This window comes from Nomia melanderi, chromosome 10 (genome assembly GCF_051020985.1).
Source record: "Nomia melanderi isolate GNS246 chromosome 10, iyNomMela1, whole genome shotgun sequence".
In the NCBI taxonomy this organism is placed as follows: domain Eukaryota; kingdom Metazoa; phylum Arthropoda; class Insecta; order Hymenoptera; family Halictidae; genus Nomia; species Nomia melanderi.
In genome coordinates, this window is record NC_135008.1 from 17326789 (window position 1) to 17352778 (window position 25990).

The 25990-nt window shown below is 32.4% G+C and overlaps 1 protein-coding gene across 1 annotated transcript; it reads right to left on the reverse strand.

Annotated features, from left to right (window-relative positions):
* Positions 1-12071: 12071 nt before the first annotated feature.
* LOC116428742 (trypsin-4-like) lies at positions 12072-25032 on the reverse strand. Its single transcript, XM_031980778.2, has 6 exons — positions 24859-25032; positions 21791-21879; positions 21520-21661; positions 19891-20004; positions 19437-19589; positions 12072-15282 (listed from the first exon to the last, which is right to left on the reverse strand). Exons 1-6 carry the CDS (start codon positions 24958-24960, stop codon positions 15130-15132), a joined length of 753 nt encoding a protein of 250 aa, XP_031836638.1. The 5' UTR covers positions 24961-25032; the 3' UTR covers positions 12072-15129.
* Positions 25033-25990: the final 958 nt, after the last annotated feature.

Here is a 25990-nt window from a genome sequence, read left to right on the forward strand (position 1 = left end):
GGTTATTGGGAAAATAGTAATTAGAGCGTAACGTTGCTCGACGTGTTTCGATGAAATTTAACAGGCTTCCTCGAATCGGGAACGATTGAACACGAAGAAAAAAGAAATGCTATGCTAGACACTGGTAAAAAAGTAAAGGCAAATTATCATGGTGAATTAAAGTGCGAGTAGACATTTTGATTTGTAAATGAAACCCACCAATAATAAACAATAATTATAATTTTTCATTGTAGTGTGCATTGCAACCCATGAAGAACACTTGAGACGATACATTTTTTTTTCTTGCAAGTGATTTAACCTTTTTACTCAGTTAATGTTCTTTATGAAGATAGAGTATACTTACGCTGCAGTAAAAAGAATTGCTGCGACAACGCGACAGGCGCGAGCTGCAACCACAGAAACAGGAGTAAGGTATACATGGCGGGAACTTGGCGAAGAAACTACCTGTCCGCCATCTGGCTCGCCCTTCTTTTATTTCGATATTCGGGTTAATTGTCGTTCGTATCAATTTACCTGAACACGAGAAAAATTTCCGATCCTCGAAAGTCTCGGACTGTCGACCTAGATTCTGTATCGATTACGTAAAAAGGAGAAGGACTGAAATAAAGTTTCAGCGCCGCCAGCGGACGATTACAACGTTCATTTCGTACAAAGTCATTAACTGTGTTTCAAATGGGCTTCGGCGTTCAATATATTAGTAGAATTTGTAAGTAAGCTCTCGGAAAATAAACATTTAAACGGACATCGATTCTGTGGAGTTTGTCGGCGTTTCATTCTGTCATATCGAAACTACCGTTTTATTTATAAAAGGAATGAATATTAATCTGAACATAATATGAACGTAATATGTCGTATATTTCTTTGTTTTTAAACTAGTTTATTTGAATCATTTCAGCATCATTTCAGTTATTTATTCTTTTATGGCAGAAATTTACATCTCTTGCTGAAACAAATTGACAAAATAAATTTTTGATATTCTGCGCATTTTTAAATTTCACGACATGCATTGCATCGTGAATCAACCATCAAACGTCATATAGAAGCTATTTTCCCAGACAAATTAAAATGCGCACCGATCAAAAATATTTCGTAATAATAAAACTGAATAAATATTACATTTCAGATTTAAAAGGTCGAGTGTGTTACTCATTTCCGAACAAAAGGTTTACAGGGTGGTTCATGCAACTGTTACAAGTTACGCCGTTTTTCTGGTTAAAATTAGGAAAAATATATTAATTCATTTAGTCGCAGATTTTTATATGTGCCACTAGCAGTTGCAATATTTTTGTTAAATTCCAACTTACCTTTTCCTTTGTATGGGATGAATTATCTTTTTATTCTGCACAAAAAGCTATTAGCACGATATTTTGACAAAATTGGAGGAAATGTTAAAAAATCTATTACAAGAATAGATATTACGCAAATACGTATTATGCCCTCATACCGCTCTTCGGTTGTTTTTGCAAACAATTTATATAATAGTTCACCCAATTTAAACCATTTACATATTTTTCTATGTGATTTCATGAAAACTAAACTATATTCATGCCTACCAGCAACATATAAAGCAATAATAGAATATCAACTTAATGAAAAAAAATTATGAAAATAAGTGAGAAAGTTTTATAAAGTGTTTGGATCACGATATTTGAGCATTGATTCTAATACAGATATTCTTTTCAAAATAACTCGCTAAATAATAATTTTTCGATATTACCATAATACTTTTTCACGTAGAATGGGAAGGGGATTCTTCTCATCTGAAGGAAGAGGTAGGTTCCATGTTTTTAAAAGATACTGCTATATATGGAGAATATTATACCATTCATTTTTTTTGTAAGTTCAATTTGAAGAAAAATATGCCTTGTAACAGTTGCGTGAATCAACCTGTATTTGTTTCTACATAAACAATATACTAACTTTCAAGAGGCATCATAGTAAACTTTGTAATAAAGTTTACAATAAATCGTATAGTTGGCAAAGTGATCACGTAAATGAAACCAAAACCAATTTATTGACGTTCGATTTCTTCCATCATCTAAATTACATATTTCCTACCTAGCACTTTGCTTCGCATAATCAATTTTAATATTTCTAGCCGTTTGCCAACATTTCAAACGGAAAACAAAAAACAAAAAACAAAAAGAAAAAGAGATATTTCTCGCTCCACGTGGCTAGTTTTAACTGAATCAGTCTGAAACTTACTTATCGGTAAATAATTTTAGATTATATAGTCCATACACAGTTTACGAACTTACAGAAATATATTTATAGTAAATTTAAGCAGATAAGTACAAATTAATCGAGAATTAGGACCACTATTTACGTATGTGTAAAGACACCAGATGTCCATCTTTAAATTATATTGTTAAAAATATAAAGTATAAATTTATAAACTAAATTAGAAATAATCAAACTTTTAGATAGTGGAATACAAGGTTTTGATATTATATTAACTAAAAAATAAATTTGTAAAGAAACAACTGTGAGGACGTTTTTTAAAGATAAAGAATGTATTTTAATGGCTATAAAAGAAAGCCATCCAGTACGTTACAGTATTATTCGTGAACATCGTGATCTCTTTGGTTATCCGTAAACGTTTGTTAAATGTAACCTCTTCTATTATTTTTATACATTTAGAAGAAAATGTATCTCCAAATGTGATAAATTCATGTACAGATATTTATGTTCGCATACATGCATACATATCTAACCTGTGTACCCCGACTTACATCCTTCTCTGACTACATCGTCAACTCGAGAATCAATTAGGACGTAAATCCGGGATCCCACCGTATTAATATTTCCATGTGAGCAACAAAAGTTTAAATTGAAAATACTGAATGCATTTATCAGTATACAGGTTGTCTCATGTTGGATGGTACGACAAGACAGGAGGTGATCTAATTGTAAGTTTAAAATGGATTTCAATTCATTAGCTAGTAAATATAATAATCAGTAAAAGAAGAAAATTAACTTTTAAATATGGACGCGAATTTCACTTTTAAGTATGAAAGTTTGAAAACTATTGATTAATGTTAAATATTTTCGTTCTCAGCAACTAATAAACAAATTTATTGTGTTTATTTGTTTTTACTTATTCAAATATCTCCGCATAGCAACAGTATCAATTATATAACGAAAACGTTGGTTTCAAAATTTACGGTGTTTTATATAAAGGCCTGTGAAGCCAAACAACCATTATTAACCATTTGAGTGATACGGGCGTATAAAAAATAACTGAGAAATTACAATATCAATTTAATTACAGCGTAATTAATTGTATGAATTAACATAATTCTTCGATCTTTATATGTGCAAGAAAATATTCCGTCCACACGTATCGTTTCGTCTAGGAGTATTCAGCACTCAAAGGGTGAAAGGTTAACGCGATGGATGCGGTGTCAGTCCCTAGGAACTGACATGGCACTTTAAGTTTATTTATCGGTCCCTGTAGACCAACAGTATTGAACTTCTAAACTTGGTAATTCGTACAATATAAAAACAATATGTTTACACTTTTTAAATGGAAATTATTAAACATTGTAAACATAAATGCGGTTTAGTTTTACAGGTATCATAAAAGGTGACTTCGTGAGTTTCAATTCATATTGAGTTCATTCTGCTAGTCGAACGAAAAACACACTGAAATTGGCTCAGCACCCGACATGTTAAAACGACTGAAGTGCATTATGAGTTAGTATTCTGAAACTATTAGACCAGGACTTTACGAATATTTTGTACACAGCGTAAGTCTCTATTATCTAAACGAAGTTCGCGAATTTACACTTATTGCAAGAAACAATTTCAATAAATGAAAGTGCAGATGAAAATTTTAATCGCGATACGAAACTTCGCTGCTTCATAACCATTGAATTGATGCTCTCTGCCAAAAAGGTTCAAATGAGAGATATACAGAATAATAATCTTAAAAATATATGTCAAAGTCATTGTCACACGAGGATTATTCTTTTTGTGAATATAATTAGCAACAAAAGTAGTCGAACATCATACATGCTTAGATACAATAAATGTTCCATAATTTATTTGCATATTGCTAAATATTTTTAAAATTTTGTTGCATGTATATATTATGAATGCAACTTGTTTCAATAAATATCAATATACAATGTACAATATTTTGAATGATCATTTATTTCTCACCACACTGCACAGTGCGCCGAATGGTTGTTATGGATGGACAAAATCATCAAAATTATTTTTTAAATGAACATAATTAAGTGCTACATTGTATTCTATAATAATCAAATATTAACAGTCCCACAAGTTAAGACCTCAAATTCCATTTTTGAATAAGTACTGATTAGGTAAAGTTCGACTGAAAGGCAGATAGTTTATCGACAGTCGGTCGACCACATTTCCTTGGTCAACAAGAATGTCTTGTAAGTTTGTTAAGATGCATCTAAACTTGAAATTCACGATGAATATAACATCTGTAATCATATACCTTAGTACTGAGAACTTCAAATTATCAATAACTTTTCCATATTTTTTAAAATCCAATGTACAATCAAATAATAAATTTTGAACAGCAACTTGGATGTTTGTAATGTTCTGTCAATGATTCAGTATAAGACCATGTCACTCCACACGATGATTCATAGATGAATGAAAAGCTGAGATCTTCTACTTTGTATTAAGCATCAAAATTATTTGCGCAACTTTGCGTAACCATGTGTATTATTCTTTTCTTGATGGCCAATCTAGGTGAAAAAAAGACAAATTGTCAAAGTTTTCTTTTCTCTTTATCTATTTATTTAATTATATTTTTAAGCAATAATTACATAGTATTAATCGAGCTTCCATAGCAAGGTAAAGAAGTGGGGTCTATATAAGACTTCGTAAAACATGATAAAATTCAGTTCGTATCTCATAAATATTCACCAAATGTAATTAAACAATAATATTTAAACTCTATGTGACCATATGTCATTGCTTAAATTTTATTTATATAATATGATGATGCAAGTAATAATAGCAATATTAGTTCTAATGAAGATAATGAGCAATCATCAGGCTCTGTAATTACTGTTCTAGCAGCGAATAATATTTATAGTATTTATTTCTATAATTAGATAAACATAGCACATTAATTGTATTACATGGTTTTATTTACAAAATTATTAACCTTTTCTTTGTCATAAACATATTTAATAAAATCGTAAACTGTGATACGAAGCAAATTTGTTTCCCTTTTCAACAATTAAAATCCGATAGAAATGCATTATCGAGGAAAAATAATTTTGTCCAACGAGAACGGCCATCCGGCAGACTGTTCAAATATTTGGTAATTATTTTTACAACACTGATTCCTCACTGATTTGGCTAGTCTTGGAATATGTTGTCAAGATTATCATTCTAAGCAACTTCTTCCTATACGTGTTACTGTCGCTCGGCCTTAGTTTTCCAGATATTCACAAAAGTATATCAAAAATGGGAAGCTTTCGTACTTATTTACGAAAAGGATAAGCCTCGCATGACCTCGTTCTTGACATATATTACTAAGTTTATTGTTCTATACACCAAAGCCTTTAAACTTTTTAGTAGTTAGCATTAGAGCAAAAGTTATGTAGCATTAAAGTTTCAGTAGCATTGTATGCTTTATGAATTTTGTCAAATAAACAATACTACCGTTGCAACAGTCAATATTAACAGTGTTTGTCCCGAAGTTCTAAGTTTCGGGAAATGTTAACGATGGCTCACAAAACTTTTGGAACGGGGACTTTCTTCTGTAAGACGATGAGAGGTCAGGAAGTCCGTCTATTTTTAAAGACGCCAAATTCAGGGCTGTAGTCTGAAAGGATCCGAGTTTGACAATTGGAGAGATTGCAGAAATGCTTGCTGTATTATGGTATACACTTCAAAAACACATTTACAAAACTGGAAAGGTGCGGTGATGCGGAAAATGGAACTCACATGTCCTTAGTGCAGACAATCGAGCAACGAGAGTTGCTGTATGTAATTTGTTATTCGTTAGAAACAAATTGAACCCCTTTTTGGATCATTTAGTTATGACGGAAAAATAGATTATGTACGATAGTCCACAGCGAAAATTACAATGATTCTTTCCAAGTGATGCGCCGATGGCAACAGCAAAACCGGCTATTCGTGCAAATAAAGTGTTGCTGCGTATTATATGGTCGAATTTGTAGGAAATTATTCATTTCGAATTTTTAAAGCCCAGAAATACTGTTACAGCCAGCCTTTATTCAGAACATCTAATACACTTAAGCAGTACAGTTGCAAAAATACGTTCTACTTTGGTTAACAGAAAGGCTGTCATGTTGCAGCACGGCAATGCAAGGCCGCACACTGTAAAAGTCACGCAGCAAAAAATCAGAGAACTTGACTTGGAAACTTTACTACATCCGCCGTACTCTCCTGCCCTATTTTCACGCGATTTCCATTTATTTAGATCTCTACAGCATTTTTTACGTAGTAAACAATTTTCCAATCACGAAGATGTCGAAAACAGAATATAAAAGTATTTTAATGAAAGATTAAGAAATTTTTATAAAAGGGGTATACAAAAGCTCGTTTCTAGATGGCAAAATATCACAAACAATTGTGACGATTATCTCATTGACTGTTTCATGTACGAATTCAAAAATTTAAATAAACTTTAGTTTCAAGAAACGACATTACTAATGGGTACCTCTAATAATTATCATGTATTTACACACAACTACGACAGTTTACAATATGGCGAAGGCGGAAGACAAGAGTGTTAGTATGCTGTCTCCGCCAGACTTTTCACGGACGTCTAGGAGCAACGTAAACTCCCTCGGAATCGATGTCGAGTCTCTTCAGAAGACGAAGACGCCGATCAACGGCGTCACGTACAATAGCGACGCTCGTTTCTGGCCTCCCTTTACGACTTGGCCACCTGTGCAAAGTTGCAAAACCGGCCGTGCGACCTATTGGGGCCGAAGCACGTACGCGATGGTTGTAAAATTAATAATTTTGAAGGAATATTTCTATGACGAGTCGCGTGACTCGACCGGATAGGTGAGAACGACGGAGCGTGCCTCGGTTCAAGAGTCGCCTCTGATCTCCGTTTTGCACATTTTGCACTCCGCTGTGCATACGTACTGATCGAGGAGACGCGTTTTCATTAGTGAGCTTCACGTTGAACAGTTAGTTCTTTTATCAAGCACCAATTCTATACCATTACGAGATCACTTTATGTCTAGGCTGAAAAATTCGGCTGATTAATCAGTGTTGTTCATTTTTCTCAGCCAATTTTCTGTTGGTTTTATTTTCTAATTCCTGATGTTTTCGATCGCTAATTTGCTGTTCGTCGATATAGCTAAGCGTAATCAATCAAAAGTGTAAAACTGTTAACTAGGAAAACCTTTTGCCCCTTTGTCGTTTCACTGTGTCAGCAAATCGAGTCATCACCCAACTGTATCGTCCGTGGGCAATTTTGCTGTTTTAGCTGGTAAAAAGTCAATTTCAAAAATTTCACCTAAATTGAGAAATTTTTTTCCCCAAGATAGCTAAATGTGTGAGGAATAAGGCACTAATAGTTTTTTGTCAATCATTCTTTCATAAGCTCTTGTGTTTTCTTAAAAATTCGGAGTTTTCGTTATGCATGATTTACTCTTCTAATTTTTGTGTATTTTAAAAAACTTGTGAACATTTTGGATCAGGGTGAAAGTTTTACAGATAAATATATACTATGCTTTAAATAATACATGATCGTTGTATTATCCATCTTTTTTTAATTGTTTATATTTAAGCATTATTTATAATCAATGATACTACTTATAAGTATAATACTTCATGAATGATTTTGATCTGCTGTAGGGTGAGATCCGGCCTTGTTTCAAGCACTACCACATTTAACAAAGGTTTATGCTTATTATAGAAAAAAAATCTTGCCCTAACCTGCCCCCTTTTTTTTAGAGAATTTTCTTTATAACGCGACACAAAGCGTTCGGGCACCCGGTCTCAACCGAGTTTTCCTATAATGAATGTTTATTGAATTATATATTATGTAATTGATTAGTTGTTTTTTGTTAGTTATAACGTATTATTATCTATTAGACTATTGTTATTGTTATTTATTACGTTTATGATGTGTAATATAACTCACTTTATATAAATATACAATTATGTATATAAATACATATGATTACAAATATTGATCATTTATTCATTTATTATATAACATACAGTTTATTATTATTATATATCATTGCATCATACTATCATATTTTGTTGAAAACATTCAATACGTGCTCCTCACAATTGTAATACTTCATTAATGTTTTCCTATACTTTTCGATAAATCCCAGAATATTTTTAAGCGTCATGATATTTGACAAATTTTTGTGTTTATTATACATAAAGAATTTTTCCTCATATTTGTCCTCTCTTTTTGTAAAGTGTTTTTTCTATTCCACGACACGAATTGTTTGAGCACTTAGCTGCGGCGGGATAATTGTGTAATTAATATTTATTGGGCTATCGTATAATATGTAATTGATTGTTACTATATATTAGTACTTATTGTATTATTATTTATTTATTACATGGTATATAATATAAGACATTCTATATAAATATGCAATTCCTTATAAGTGTATAATAAAGAATATTTAGTGTTTATTTATTTATTTGTTATATACTTTATAATTGAGTATCATTATATATTATTAATTATGTAACCATATTTTCCCGAAAAAATTCAATATATAGTTGCTTTTAATTTTGGCTAACTAAAACGACAAAATTGCTCACTGTGCGCCCGTTGCAGCGAACTTGGCGCTCTCGTCTGAATGGTCAGATTTGAAGTTGCACGGCTTGCTCACCCGAATTTTAGGTTCTGATATATAATTCGCTGAGGCGCTCACGCACACTAATCGGATCGCGCGACAAAGAGCATGGAGAGCCGTTTCCGGACTCGCAATTGGATTTCTCGGAGCGACTGTTTCTGCTTCTATGACGTCACGAGTGCCAGGATCGCTGCAACGGACGGTAAGTACGTGACTCGCTCTCTTTCTCCCTTTCCCTTTCGTTTCCTGTTAGGCTGCGTTTACACCGCAAGCTGTGATACTCGATTATAGCGTCGATGAGGGCGAAGCGTAGAAATATGTTTCATTGTTTTACTATAGAAACGTTTAGACATTGAATTTCAGTGAAAGAATTTGAAAAAGAACAGTTTCTCCGCTGACACGGAATTTTGACCAGCGTTTTACAATCGTATTACGCGCTGCACGTTACACATTGTATTCAGTTCAGTACGAAAATATGATAATAAGAAACACATAGTAAATAATACATTGCGTTATTAACGTGTTCCGTTCTTTTCGCGTGGCACACGCGACAAGCGGCGTTTCGAAAGCGTGTAACAGCGTATTTCACGCTGTTAAACGTTCGTGTAGTCGGCTACATTAAAATACACAGTTTATGTTTCAGTTTATATTTATATTTCGTGTTATACACGCCGCGTGTAAAACGCTCGTGAAGCCCTAGCTTTACGTCGATGCGGCGATTAAAACGACGAGCACCGATCGAAGCGTCGATAAGTATTATTTCTTTGCTCTGGTCGCCTCTGTAATGGGTGTAGGGATATATTAATGTCCGAAATGGTTAGATGTTTATTAGATCTTGCTACATGGACTGAACAACAGAAACCATGCGATTATCGCAGCTCTACTAGGGCCTATGCACACGAACATTGTGGTATCGCGGCAGTGGACGCTGCCGATTCTGTAGCGCGAACATTGTGGGCATTCGGTTCTTTTTCTTTCTAAATCGACTAACTTTCGATATACAGTGACCGAAAAAGATACTCATACACAGTCGCATTCCAACTTTAACTTAAAATTATTTTACTACAATACAACGAGATCAAGACTTTTTCGCATAAAAGTGCTCAGAATAATAATATATTTCAAATAATATTTATTTCATTGAACTGTATAGATATATTGACAAAATAACAAATAGAGTTAGCAAATATTACGAAAATAACATGGGAAAAACTATTCATACACTTGTTACCTTAATTTAATTAAAAATATTTGTATATATACATTTGTATATATACAGTTTAAATTTGTTAAATAACTACTTAGGTAATCCTATTAAAGTCAACAAAATATCAAAGTACATTTACTTCGGCATTTCCGATTATGTAGAAAGTGAAGGTAACGAAGAGTCTACGGAAGGAAATGAATTGTTGGACAACGATAAATGTTTACCCATTAAAAGCATTGAAAATGAAAATGGAATATTTTTATGTGAAGATAAATATTTTCCTCGGAAAATATTAAGAATGTAATTTCTCATATTAATGAGCCTACCAGGTCAAGCGAAACTCGATACATTTACTTTGTTCCTGAATTAGATTTTGTATGGAATTAACTTCGTTTCATTTGTATTTGTCCTGTTAATTGTAATTTGTCATAATCGTCGCAAATAAACGATATTAAAGTAATCACTTCTAGTGTTTTTGGTTTTACTATAAGTGTTCTATTACTAACATATGATCAATTACTACAATAGTTTTCTCGTTTTCAAGGATAGCCAACTTCTGACGCAGGTATTCAATTTTCAAAAATGTCTGTAAAATTTTGATAATACAACTATTTCAAAAAAGTTCGCTTTGTTAAATAATGTAAGGATAACGCGCAAGCGTTTATTATTATTCACGCAGAAAATTTGTCTTAGTTGGTCAACTACTGGTGCTTTTACCTTATTTGAAATAGATTGAAAGATCTGTTGCGAACACGCAGCGATCGTTGTGCGAGTTTCGATGTAGCCTCTAATGTTTAGAAAATGATAAACGATCATTGCCACACCGTTTTGTCAATCGCGCGAAATCGCGGTGTAGCTAGCGGTCCGTATAATCGATTTTACGTACATATATATACCACATACACAGAGCAAATTTCACCTTAAACAACATTTACAATGGAGAAAAAGGAAATATGTACAGTGAAGAGCAGAACTGTACCAATAACCACACATTACAAGCGAACAATTTTTACTGTCATGAGAGCTTTGGTATTCAAAAACTAATTAGAATAGAAACATGTAGCAGAATTTAAAGTAACTCAATCAGTTTTTTAAAATATTAAATATTTTTTAGTTTACTTGTAATAAAAAATATTCATTGGTACAGTTTTGCACCGATGTATATAAAGTAGGTCAAGTTCTAGTAATCTTTATATTATAATAAGGTTTACATTCAGTCACCTTAGTATGTAAAATACATTTATCATATTAATATTTTCTATATATTGCTATTAATAAAAATAAAAAACTATTTATTCGTAACGTGTGGTCATTGGTGCGGTTATGCTTTTCACTGTATATTTGTCATCCTTATCGCGACGCGTTGCGATTACGCAGGCACCGTTGTGACGTTGGCTCTGCGGTTTGACAAATGACGTGAAATAACTGCTACACCGTTTTGTCAATCGCGCGGGATCGCGTCGCTCGTATGCATAGACCCTAAACGAAAGAAAGCTATCTTGAATAGTCTTTATCGCCGCTATGATCGATACTCTCTTTGCTAGTGTTGAAGTTGCGGTGTAAACGCAGCCTTATTCTCGTTGCACACGCTGTTACACCGGTCGTGTTATCGCGGACGTATTTTTGTCCAGACGTATACTTGGACTGTATGTGTGGGAGGGGGGGGGGGGGGGGTCGTTGGGAAAAAGATACGTTTCACTTGGCGAAACATTTTAGAATTTCAAACTGTGGAACGCTGTTTGCATATCGAAGCACAGTATTTAAAATTGACACCTGGGAAGATTCCATGGACCTGGGAATTGTGTATTTGAATGTTCTTTCGATGGTAAATCTGCTGCTGACTGTATATTAGTTTAACAAATTAGTCATAGTGAGGAATATGTAAAAATTTTAGTTACGTTAGTAACGAATTTGAGTTTTACGTTTGCTATTGAGATCATGATCCTGAGCAACTTTTTTAAATAACTTATTTGACGTCTTTTATAGGTTGTAAGATATTCGTTAAAAAATTTTTAACATTTTGAGTTAGATTTATTTAACCAAGCTATAAATTTATTTAAGGTGTAGGATTAGCAAGATTTACATAAATTTTATATATTAATGTTTATACATATATTAGATTTGTGATTAGTTAATGTTAAAGATAGCTTTCTCAATAAGAAATTCAGTAAAAGCTGTCATCGTTATGAACACTCTTGAATTCGTATAGACGCATCACTGCAACGCTTAATCACTCCGTTCTCGTTCGATCTGACAAGTTAGTTTAAGAAATGTACAATATTCGATATTACAATCATATTATACTCATTGATCGTGTTTTGATTAGAATTGGAATGATTTTCTTAATATGTTACCACGTAATAAATTTAATAAGTACGAATTTTAGGTATTCTTCTTGGTATTTACTACATAATTATAAATAATAACGAATAAGGATAACTGTAATTGATAATTATTAAGTTTATTATGTACCAACATAAACATGAACCAGACCTAAATACGGAACACATTATGCAATATTAAATATATTTTACGTACATCTCTAATAATTAGAAGAAGAAAGATGAGAGACCGCCAAATAAGTACATCAAATAATCTAGTTGAAACGTTGTGTTCCTCTGCGCTTTTGTACTAACCTTTTGCTTTCATAAAACTCGAATAGAGTAGTATAACGTAGTTTCAAATAATCCTTTGAATAAATAATGTCAATTTAGCGATTCGCAAAGTATTTGCCACCGTTTCTTTTGCTTCGTGGTCTATTTATTATGATTGTCATAACAACCATTTCTCTTCAATTACATTAATTAACTTTAATTTTACGAAGTATATGCTGACCTTGTCCATTTCTATCAGTAAAAGTAACAATTTCAACCCATATTAACACGTTCGCGACCGCAGTCGAATTTGAAATACCCTACACGCCATATGTTAATCATATAACTTTTACACATTTAAAACATAATTAATAAATCAAACAAAACATTTCACATGAATATCATACGTCTATGATATTTTGATATAGCCAAAGTGACAATAGGTTATACCGTACGCCAAGTACATGGTAGTATCATCATAGCAATGGTAATCAACATCGTCACACATAGACACTTTAAACGAATCACTATGTCATACATAAGCGCTTATGTGGTCGCGAACGTGAAAGGTGAGATTTTGGTATGACGAGTCAAAAACATCGAGTTTTCTTTTTATCATAGATCAATAGTACGATACATCACAGTTACACATCAGAGACTTACGATAATGATGAGATGACGAAAATATAAAAATTAAGAAAACTAAATGTGTTAAACATGTTAAACAACTCGGCTTTGAAATATTAAAAAAAGAGGAACTTTGGGAAAATTAGATCGAATTTATTCGCTGAAACTAAAACATCTAAAATGTAAGACCTGTAAGGTATGAATCGGGAGGCTTCATACACATTTTTCTTGAAACTATGCGTTTTTTAAATTGGTGTGCACGATAACAGGAAAACTGATTGGTCGATCGACTTAAAACGAAATATATTTTATTCGTTACACATGAGAAATTGAATATGTAATCATCATTTTATTTTTCATTTGTAGCACATTTTAAACGATATAAGCTAAAATTATTTAGCGAAAAAAGTCATTTTTTCTGTTAAACTGCAGAACTTCTTTATTTTTCGTGTATTTTTCTCAAAATGGGTTGAACCCTAGCATTTATGTTTAAGATTGTTTTTAATGTTTTATATAATTATCTCTTGAGAATATTTTATTCGCCTTTCATAGAAATAACTTATTTGCTAGATATTTAATGAAGATCTCATTGTGGACAACTAATATTATACTCCCATATTCACATTAATAGGGAGACGTAACTGTTCGAATGAAGAAATCTTCGAATAGTGGAACCACTATTTTATTGACACTTAAATGACAATTATTTAAATAGAGGTTATAAATACTAGCAGTTGGCTTAAATATCTGTGTATTAATAATATACCCCCCTAATCATTAAATTGCATAAATTTATTGATATCAGTTACCGCGCAAAATGATCGTTCAATTAGAACATTAATTGCTAATAAATACTCTGTTCGAATAACTGACATCCACACAATGAAATGTTCATGTATTACGTTATTTTTTTTCTTTTTTCTCAATACCTTTTTTCCACAAAACTCTTTACATTTTTTTACAGAAATTTCGTTACATTTGCGTTATTTAATACATAACCTTAAAATAGTAATTCATTTATTAATTAGTACTACTTAAAGATCAAATTTCTTATATTTGTTCCCACGAAATTTAATTCCGTGATTGATTCTGGAATTGTAAATGTAATTATGAATAAAAGGACAATTATTTAATGAAAGCGAAGATTTCGCAAAGCATTAACAAATTGATTGCAACCAGAATCGATTTCCAGCGGCTTTTAAGCAGAACCGTCATTAAGATAATGTTGCAAGCCGAATTCGTCGATATGCTTCAATGGCACTTAAAATTGCGCAGCCCTTCCTGGAAAATTAACGGTAATACGGTTCTGAACACAATCCTCGGTCGGATGGAAAGTGAATTGGTTAATCATCGTATTTCGCGGCACAAGAAGCATTAATTGTTCCGGAACGCTTGCGGAAGAGTTCCTTCGATAATTTAATTGACTGTCGTCGCACGCGGTGGATACATTGGCGCCATATCAAATATTAAATCTGCTCTTTCCGCGCCAAATTTATCTGACAAGCCGCGAAAATTCTGACCCATATTAATTTCACCGAATCACTTTCCGATTCGAAACGAACGAGGTATTAACATCCCGAGATTACCATCTTTCTGAACATTGAATCCGTAATTCACTTCGAAATTCCGAGATACGAGCGACTTGTTAATTTCTGCGAAGCAATCAGTGTTCATTAAGTTACGCTGATTCGTTTTCAATATACTTTTTTAAAGACTCCTTTCAACGTCTTTTTTTCGCTTAGTACAAAAACTATAAATTAGTGACTTAAACTTGGAATGTATTTATATGAAAAATTAATAGGATCAATTTTCATCGGTGTTCTCTTTTTATTGGATAGAAGCACGTTCACAATGAACGAGGAAAAATTAATCTTTGCTCGAGGCGTACACCGAAAGATATTTATTTTATACTTCGGCGAGTTTTGTCTATCCAGGAGCGCACTTCGGACACTCGCGTGTATACTCCAGGAAATCCAGGTCTCGCGCATTCGAAGCCCCAGGATACGATACCAATTTGAACATCTTTGTACACCAGAGGACCACCTGAGTCTCCCTGTGGCACAAAAATAATATCTATTATTTTTATTGAAAAACATCTTCAGTATTAAAAATGTAACTATGTAAAAAATATATGGAAAAGAAAAAACAGTGACACAAAATATTTAAGGAAAAATATCTGTAATCGTTAATTACCCTGAAGTATTAAAAAATAATATTATGTGAATGCGATAAAAAATGTGTCGAGATAACGCGGACCACAATATTATTTTTTCGATGATAACATGTTACGATACCTTACATAATCTTAATCGATCAAAGCAATTAGCGAAGTATCCGCATTAAGACAAAGTTTGATGAATTATTATCAATATTACTTGATTTAATTTCAGTTGATACGCATTTTTAAATGTATATAGATCTAATCAAACATATTTTACATTTGAATATTTTTTAACCTTGTTTGTGTAATTTGATGGTAATCATTTGGATTCTTGGAAAAAACGTTTATCTAAATATTGATTCTATAACGAGAATTCATTAAAGTGTCTTTGATTTCCAGGAAAACATGATGAGCAAATGTGCGATACATATCAAATGTGTATTTTTGAAGTGGTATTTACACAGCTCCTCTGTTGGAAACTGATTTACATTATCAATTATGTGCGAACATTTTGTTAAAAGTGTACATAATTTCAATGAAGTTAAACAAACAGCTTGTTCGAAAATTATAACATCATTCAGCGTACATACCGAACCGAGAAACGGATATTCAAGTAATCAATTAGTTTAATATCAATGACATCTTTTAATCAATTTCAATATTACAGGGTAAAATACGATATTGGAAGTACAAAAGAATATTTCTATTTAAAATAAGAAAACTAAGATATTATAAGCATATTAAATTTGAGAAATTATTTGAATTAGCAGTATATGTTATAAATACGTTACATATATGTAAATGTAACAGTTATTTTATTCGTAACACAAACAAATTATATTAACAAAAATTTCCAATTATTGAATGCTAGATTTTTATATTATTTTATTATCTATATAATCATGAATTAATTACTGGAAAATATTTATTCAATACCGTTCAATTCGCTAATAAATTAGCTAATAGATTAACTATTCTCCCATCGATTTTAATCATTTACAAATATGTTATAGAAATCAAAATTTTGATCGACGTTTTCTTCTTCCAAAAATATCGAGCTCTTTTCTTTTCCGAGCGACTTTTGCCACTTATAAAGCAAATGCCGTATCTCAAAATTATGAGGCCCACTAATAGGTACCTCTCTGCTATCTAGATGAAACTCATTCCTATACAGAGTGCCAGTTCTATATTTTATCAGGGCTAAATAGTATTTCTTAGTATGCCACTTAAAACCCTACTTATGTTAGAAAGTAATTTGCACAAAGGCAAGTAAGATATTTATTACTGTATTATACAGGGTGTTCGTAACCGGTAGTTCAACAAAATAAGACCAGATTCTATGTGCAAAAGTAAATCGAGAGTGTAGAATAAAATGTTGACTTTGAACATATGCTCAGTATGCGTGCACTTGACTATATTTCCACTTAATGGACCTGATTGTTGGCTCCAAGATTAATTAGATTTACATTTATAAACATTCCCAATACTAAGGCGGACTTCGTAGCATTTCTATTATCATAATTTTCCAGTTCTGGAAAATCAATGTTCATCAGTCTATCACTGTGTCGACGTACGGCAATCAGGGATACAGAGGTATCACTAATATGAAACAATTAAGAGACAAAATCGCGTTCGCATTGAGCAGATTAACACATTGAATGCCGTACGGTTTCATAAAGCACAATACACGAAATGGAAAAAGTATAATATTTGATCATTTTATTGAATTGCATTATTATTATTGCACATTCATTTAGCTCAATGTCATCCCGTTAAGTAGCATTGTTTATAATGTATAAATGTTTTCAAATAATCATCGTTTCATTGAGTAAACTGTAGTAATTCGATTTAGTTGGCGGTCACCTGCGACCCCCATGGCATTCAACGTGTTAAAAGCGCGGAACACAATAGGAAATATTCATAGAAATTTAGTTCGACGAGCAGATTTATGTATTCAGAAAAATGAGCATTGCTTTCAGCAGTCTTTTTAACAATAAACTTTATTATACGGCAATACTCTATTTCATTCTATATTTCCTATTATCTAATGTAATAAATGCAAACCTAATTCTAGTCAAGTGCTTGCGTACCGAGTAAATTTTCAAAGTCAATTGCGAAACTAAGTCTCAAATGAAAAAAGTTTATTCTACAGTTTTCATTCACTTTTTCGCATAGAATTCGTCCTTGCTCCGTTGTACTACCGAACACCGTGTATACTGTAAGAAAGCACTAATAAATGAAAAAGAAAAATATGAACACGATGAGAAACATGATGTCAAACAAAAACAAACATGGGTGATGACTATTTAATCCGTTATTTTTGCGAGTATGTCACAGATACATACGTGTCAGTAAGAATCAATGTACCAGTACCGATAATCTTTTACGAACATGTAGAAAGTTAAAATTATCCATCATTTTTATAACAGAAAAAAGTTATTCAAAATATCGAATTCTATAATATATTTAAAAATCAGTAAAATCAGAGAGGGAGTACTTAACCCTTAACTGTCGAGATGAATTTTACGTTTCTTGAATTTATCTTGTATACAGAAAATTTTGATTTAACTTGATTAATACTAAAACAAACTGCACCAACAAAATTTTGTTTCTATCTAATATAGAATGAATTGCCACAATATGGATTACTATTTCTTTATGTTGGTATTTTACTCATTCACAGTGCGTTTATACAAACTTGAATACTGTGGCTTTATAGGGAATTTTACACTCTTTTGACTGATAACAGTCAAATTTAAAATATCATAAAGGTTTAAACAATACTTATTATTTCTATTAAAGTAATCATTTCCCATGTTAGGCTTGTACGACTCCCAATATGAAATACTATGTGTACCTAACACGGAATAGTACATTACATGGAATTTATTCTTCAGAATACAGAAAGTAAAACGTAAATGAATAAGCAATAAATTTTATAATTAACTTTAAAAAAAATAAAATTTGTTATTATTCATATAAAATCAAACAAAACTAATATTTTTATATTAAATTAAACGAAAAAGTAATATATTTAAATATTTTATGTTGTAGAAATCAGTGATAATCTATATTCGTTTCGTCATAACAGAATTCGACGAAAGCAGATACCCATAATCTGCAATTCAAGTCGTCCTATATGGAGCTCCTCAAAGTATCCCATGCTAGGAAAATTGAAATACTCTAGAAACTGGGTAAAAAAGGCATTTCAAACCAACTGTATGCAAGAAATTAATTTAGTATTTGCAAGGAAACTTTTATTCGATTAACAAAGTTCCAAACAATGGAGTAATTTTGAGCGAATGTGCTCGGTTGAATTCTAATTTAGTTGGTCAAGGATTTCAATACAATTGTACAGGCGTTTGTAATTCAAATCGCTGAAAATGTAAGCAGTCAAAAATAATTTGTAATTCCAAATGCCATAAAAGTTCTTTCTGTAAAAATAAATAAATTACTTATAATCTGATAAAATATATAATTTGTCATGATTTATATAATATAATTTTATGAATAAATATTATTTTATCAAAACTTCATTTTATAGAAATAAATAAGTAATTTATACCAGATAAATGTATAGTTTTCGTTTTGTAGTAGTTTATGGAAAAATGTTTTGTAATATATTTTTGCCAATAAAAATTATATTGTCCAAACTTTTTCCTGTACAAAAATATAGAAATAGTTTATAACCACATTAAAAAGTGTAGTATATATTTGTTCATAAATAGTAGAAACAATACAAAAAAATGTTTTTATGAAATATATCAAACTACAAAAGTAATTATTAATAATTACCGATAAATATAATTAATACTAGTACTATCTATACAAACCGGATTTATTATATCAACCGTAACACATTTATTGCCAGTGGATGACAGTATCAAGATTTTCAGATATCGTCGTATTCAATACTTAGCACATATTCCATATTGTAGCTATCGAGGATTAATAATATTATCACACGAGAAAGAAAATTTATAGAATTTCGAAAGGTCTAGCATGATGGTTTTAGGTTAATCTGCAAGCTGACCCAAAATCTTTACCTGACAAGTGTCCTGGCCACCCACCATAGTGCCAGCGCACAGCATCGCCTTCGTCACTTCCTTGTACTTGGTGGCATAGATCTTTTTACAAGTGTTTTGATCGACGACTGGCGCATTCAATACCTGCAACTTGCTCGGTGTCGATCCCCCAACCTGTAAGTGACTGCATATTATACCACGTGATTTCGAACGGATGACCTAACCGAGTCGCAGACTGACGGGTCGAGGCAATGCAAACGTGCTCGTACATACTCGCCGCGAGGAATGTTTGCCCTGACGATCGAACATTGTCGACCGATCGACAAACAAACCTTAATGTTTACGCGAGTTCGCAGTGGGTAATCAGTCTCGGGGAATGTTACCGTTGACCGAAGCATCGTGCCATCGTCAAACACAGTTTACCTATGCAATAGCTGTCAAAACGATCCATGTAGAGACACGAGGAAAAACTTACCGACGTGTAGCCCCATCCTGTTACCACGGCGACACTTCCGGTCGGCACAGAGCTGCCTGGAGACGGCAAGCCGATCGGCCTCGCATTCGCGTCTACCTTTATCGGTGATGGGAGCTAGGATAATTGTGCTATGTAAATACATTTTATGATGCTCGATACTGATTTGGTAAATTTAACTTTAGAATTACTGGATCAGTCAAAGTTGCCCACTTCGGATTTTTTCTTTAACACTGCTGAACAAATACTGATACTTTACTAACTGTAAATAATTATTGCATCAGTTGATTTACTAATGAGTAATCTAACATATAAGGCAACTGAAATCTTAATCAATGATATATATAATAAATAAAGAAAGAAACTGGACAAATTTGACTGCTCGGTAGATCTATTGTTAAGGAAAAGAAATATCTACTAATTGTAAGAGTATTTCTTTTTATTGGCGATAGAAGCTATTATTAATTGCATTGTGTATATTTTATAATTAATAAATTTGAATCTATTAACAATATGTTTTCCCTATCGTCTGTTAAGAATATTTTAGATATATTTAAAGACCGTTTGAAGGGAAAACTCAGCTGAAAAGCAGTTAACTTTTAATTATTCACCAATGAGATTTCAAAACTTTTGTATTTACATTATATTACTTTTGTTAATATGAAATATGTAAATATGCATTTTGTAATGAAAACTCTTATACTGATTATTTTGGGTGCAAAGAGATGATTTCTGTTTAAAGAATGATTTTCTATATCGCCATACAGATGCTGAATACTAACAATATAAATAGGCTATGAAGTTAAAGTTTACAAAAACTACCAATAAATGTAATGAAAGTCATGCTAAAAATGCTGGAATCATTTAAAAACAATACTATGCACATGAACAAATAATCGGTAAAACTTACTTAACATTGCCACGAGAAACTAGTATTAAGATGTGAGAGTAAAGCTTTGATACAAGTGTGCAAGAAAGATTATATGAACTGGATAATTACAAAGAAAACAAGCTTTGCAGCAAGGAGGACCGACATACAGAGCAGGTGGTTTTTACTTGGCACGCCAAAATAAAAAAACTTTATAACTCTGGCAGAAATGAAATTTCTGAGTTGCAATTGTTCTATGGCCTGAATACGTAATCCTTAAGAGGTAAGAGTATGTTTTTTAAACTACGACAGTTTTCCACAAAAAGGGCTTTTGTTTCCATTAGTATAAAAACATAATATTTTTGTTCTGAAGATGATTATTCTTGTTCTCAAAGTTTAACCTTAATTCATTAATCTTCCTTAATAGTTAAAGTTTCTCCCATAAATTTTTACCGTAGAAACGTCTATCGGTGTAAGGCGTTGAAACATCGTTAAAGGATATATCAAAAGTTATTATAACGGATTATAGATAGATAAGTATAGGCAGTTTATCGAGATTAAAATGACACAAACAGAAATAAAACGATCACCGGTATAAAAACGAAAGATTATCATTATCCTATCTATTTATACCATTTCCGTTTACGTTATAATCACAAAATTATCAATAAACTTGTTGAAATAAGCAAATAACCTTTTTATTATTCTTCCAGCCAAAAAATAATTCATCTTTCCGGCAAGTACAATTCACTGGATAGACGTACCTTTATCAAAGCAGCGTCGTATTCGTCGGTTTCGTCATCGTAATAATCATGAGTGTATATTCTTTGTATCCCGGTGATCAATGTACCATCTTGGTAGCCATAAGTGCTCTTGGTACGAATTGTAAAAGACGATGGGTTATACCTGAAATGTACTTCCAATTAACTACGGATCATTGTACGAAGCAGTTTACGAAGTAGCAATTTCGCGTCTCGATAATTAATAAATTATCTACTGGGTCTCGCGTCATTCCATAACTCAATCAACACAAACCCGTAGACACAATGCGCCGCCGTTAACACCCAGTCCGGGCTGATTATGGAACCACCGCATATAAGCTTGCCATTAAAGTGGATAGACACCTGTATAACAGAAATGATTATTTCGCCAGTTCGGATAACATGATGTTCTATCATTAGAACCACCAAGCAGTCAAGTTGACATTTAACATTTTTTTATAGAAATTCTAAGAGTACATCTATTGGGATTTCGATTGACTTATAATTGAATCGTTTATTTTGAAAGTGGCGTAAGTTCATTTTCCTAAAAAAAAATCAACTTAATGGTTATAACAATTCGAATTCTATATTATCATTTTATTTTTAATAGTTTTCCTTTTTTTTGTTGGGTTTAATCCACTTTCAAAATGAACGGCTCAATTCAGTTTGCGTGTTACTAAATCAATTTCTTTCATACTTTCTCAGAAAAACATTTATTTTTTCAATAATTGTAAAAGAAACATTCAAGTCATTCAGTCATTTCGAGCCATTCGGTAGTTTTAGTGTTAATAATACTGGATACAATTGTTTTATGAAGTTTAGAGGAAAATTCTTACATTTTAGGTAAAACGTACACAGATTCGACGAGGAGTATTTCATAGACAAAATTAAAAATACCTTTATATCCATGTTTTTTCAACACAAGTTGATTTTCTGCGATAAAATACAAGTGGTTGTAATAATTTGCTTTAGAAAGGGACAATTATTCCGCTTGAGAAAAGCAACTTCTTGACCAAGATTAAAAATATCTTTACCTCATTCATTTTGAACAAAAGTTTCTTGTCTACAATAAAATTAATATTATGTACGGGGTGTTTCAAAAATATATCTCACAACCACCACAGCGTGATTCTACATCTTCCATTTGATAGACAAGGTTGTAAGCAAATGCTCGCAAAATTTTTCCTGACCTTGAAAAAAGGGTTAAAGTTTGTTGTCGATGCATCGTGTGTGTCGAAGTAAATAGTTTGGAAGAAACTATGGATTGAAATTGAATAGTTTTCTTATAAAACGCTGTTGAAATTCCTATGGGTGAGTGAAGGACCACGGTATTCAATGTCCTTTTCTGTTACACGATGGGTCACCAAACTCGAGACTCACAGAACTTCATCCTGTGTCAAGCTGCGTCACATTTTATCATTTTGTACCGTCAGAGAATGCAGTCATTACATTTGCTACTTTAACTAATCTAACTTAATATGGGATATTGTAGTTCTTTACACTCCCATGGAAACATTAACAGGAATTTGCAAATAAACTATTCATTTTCGGCCCATAGTTCTGTTCAGACTATTTACTTTCGCAATGAGTATAACTCGATGCAGCGATAAAAAATTTTACCAACTATTTACAACATTGATTCCTCGCCAATTTGGATGACCTTGAAATATGTCATCAAAGCCATAATTCTAAACAAGTTTTCCCCATACATGTTACAAAAATGTTATGCAAACGTACGTCCAGGAATGGGGAGCTTTCGTATTTATTTACAAAAATAGTAATCCTTTTATGACCTTCACTTTGACATATATTATTAAGGCCATTGTTTTATACACCCAGGAGCATTAACCTGTTAACTGTGGAATTTAGTTTGAAAAATCTTTCGTTTTGCGCGCAATAAAATCAAAAAATGAAGTGCGTACTCGTCAAACGCAGGACGAACTCACGTAGAGTATATTTTAATGGAAAATCAATTTTTGTAGAAACATACCAATACCAAAGAATTCATCGTTGAAAGGATAGTATCATTTCAAGCTTTAAGATGACATGTATACTCATCAAACCATTTTCCATTTTCATATATCGAAATCGCGTTCCTTATAGTATGTGTACTCGAATTTTATTTAGATAACAGAGAGAAAATTCCATCCCACTAATATCAATTTCTGTTATCTAAATGAAGTTCAAATACACATATTATAAGGTACAACTTCAATAAATAAAAATGAAGACGAAAATTTCTAGCGCAATACGAAACTTTAATATTTTATAACTTTTGAACCAGTACTCACGGTCAAAAAGCCTAAAGTCTTGAGTGTACATAAGAATGACCTTGAAAATATATGTCAAGAGCAAGGTCATACAATGGTTACTCTTTTTGTAAATGAGTATGAAACCTCTTGAAAACGTTGTTCAGAATCAAGTCCCCTACGAACATATTGCAAGGTCAGTCAATTCGGAGGGGAATCAGTGTTGTAAATAATTACTAGAATTTTAAGCCTTTTTTCAAGGTCAGAATGAATTTTGCGAGTACTTTGTTACATTACTTTCCATCGCATGTAAGATATAGAATCACGCTGTAGTGATCATGACATATATTTTTAAAATACCTTTTACAAAGAAAAAACATGCAGCGTTGAACACTTTACAAGTGTAAAAAAGAAAGTACATAATGATATGAATTTTTAAGACACGTGTTAATCAGAAGTTTCTCAAACAAAAATGGAAATCTATTACGCTTTGCGGGTGGGATCGTTTGATATTTATAATTATTAAGCATAACTGCATTTTAGAATTTGCGAAAATGTAGATGGAATGTTTGAAATAAATAGGTCTATATCAGGGATCTAATGTTAATAAGAATTAAAATTGACAATGGATAAAATTTATGCAATACAAACATCTCAGCTCCTTTCGAGTCACTGTGTGTGTATCGTATATGTGTGGAAGGTTAAATTATTCAAGCAAATATTTTGAATGCCAATAATGTGTTCGGACCGCCAGAAAATCTCGAACGTTTATTTGTTCAGATCTAGGTAGAATTAAATATTGCAAGGAATATCATTCAATTGAATAAATTTTAATTTCCTATAATATTCTATCACTATAGTAAAAGATAATGCATTTTTATTAGAACATTATACGGCATAAGATTTTAAAATATATATATCTATCTATGTATTTTCCCTGGTTTCAAATTGTTATGTTTTTTCAAACAAAATTGCATTACCATTAATTACATTTATCAGTACAGGAAAACGATGCAAATTATTCTTTCTGTGTTACCTCTAAAAGTATAGTGTCTTCAAGAATGGAAAAATCTTTTACATAAAATTAATTTACCTGATATGGGTACTGGTTGATTGTCGTACTGGATCCTCCTATTATCCTGGGATCGTAACAGTCCGCAAACGCGAACGCGAGCAGCAGAAACGCCAACAGCATGTTCCTCGGATGACACGTTAGCAACTGACTGTTCACATTTCCTTTAAAATCGCTGTTAAGACCACTTCCAGTCTGATAAGGCTACAGATTTGCTATCGGGATTAAATCAAGTTGATTTCAATGCTTCGATCGATTCAACGCTAAAAAACCGATGGCAGATAAAAGTAATAGATTAGCGCTTCGTCTCTCGGCCGGAACTTTCCCGGTTCTTCCATTTTCCTTCCCCTATCGTCGATTCATGCGTGAAAAAACTTCTTAACGGTTCACGGTGCGCCTACACTGATTGGGCGAAATAAAATTTTCCGTAGACTACTCGTTCTTCCTTCGATGGAGTTAAGCGTGAACTTTCGTTTCACTTCGAGGCCGTTGAAACTTGCGGAAAACAGAAACCCTGAATCAACTGACAAGAAAAACACGAACGTTTCGGCTGCCTATAAGAAAGAGAGCAAAAAAGGAAATAAGCTGAACAATGCGGCAAAAATATTAGTTTAAGTAAAATAGATGATAATGATACTATGATCATACTATGTTTTATTAAATTATATTATTATATTATAAAGTAATAAGAATGTAGGTAGAAAAGTAATTGTCATACGACAGAAATATTTAATTATACTTCATATATATATATATTGGTATCGTAGATTGGACTTTCTTTTTGTTTATTTGACACTACTGTACCACGTCACCCGAAAAGACAACCGCCATGACAAGAAGTAGCAGAGCCCAACAGCTTCGATCTGCAACTACTGAATGTGCTTCATCAGACAGTAGGTCGATGACTACAGAAACAGGCAAGATTCGGTAGTACATGAAATAAACGATCGAAATGAATGAGTATCACAAATATTTAGAGAAAAACACCATCGTATGAACATCATGGAAAAGATTAATAGACCAAAAAACGCACAACCATAAATAACAATAGAATACTACAAAACAGAATACAAAGAATTAAAGAAGAAATAGCGCAGCAAGGAACAAACACAGAAACCACAGATCTAAATGACACAAGACTACATCCACACAG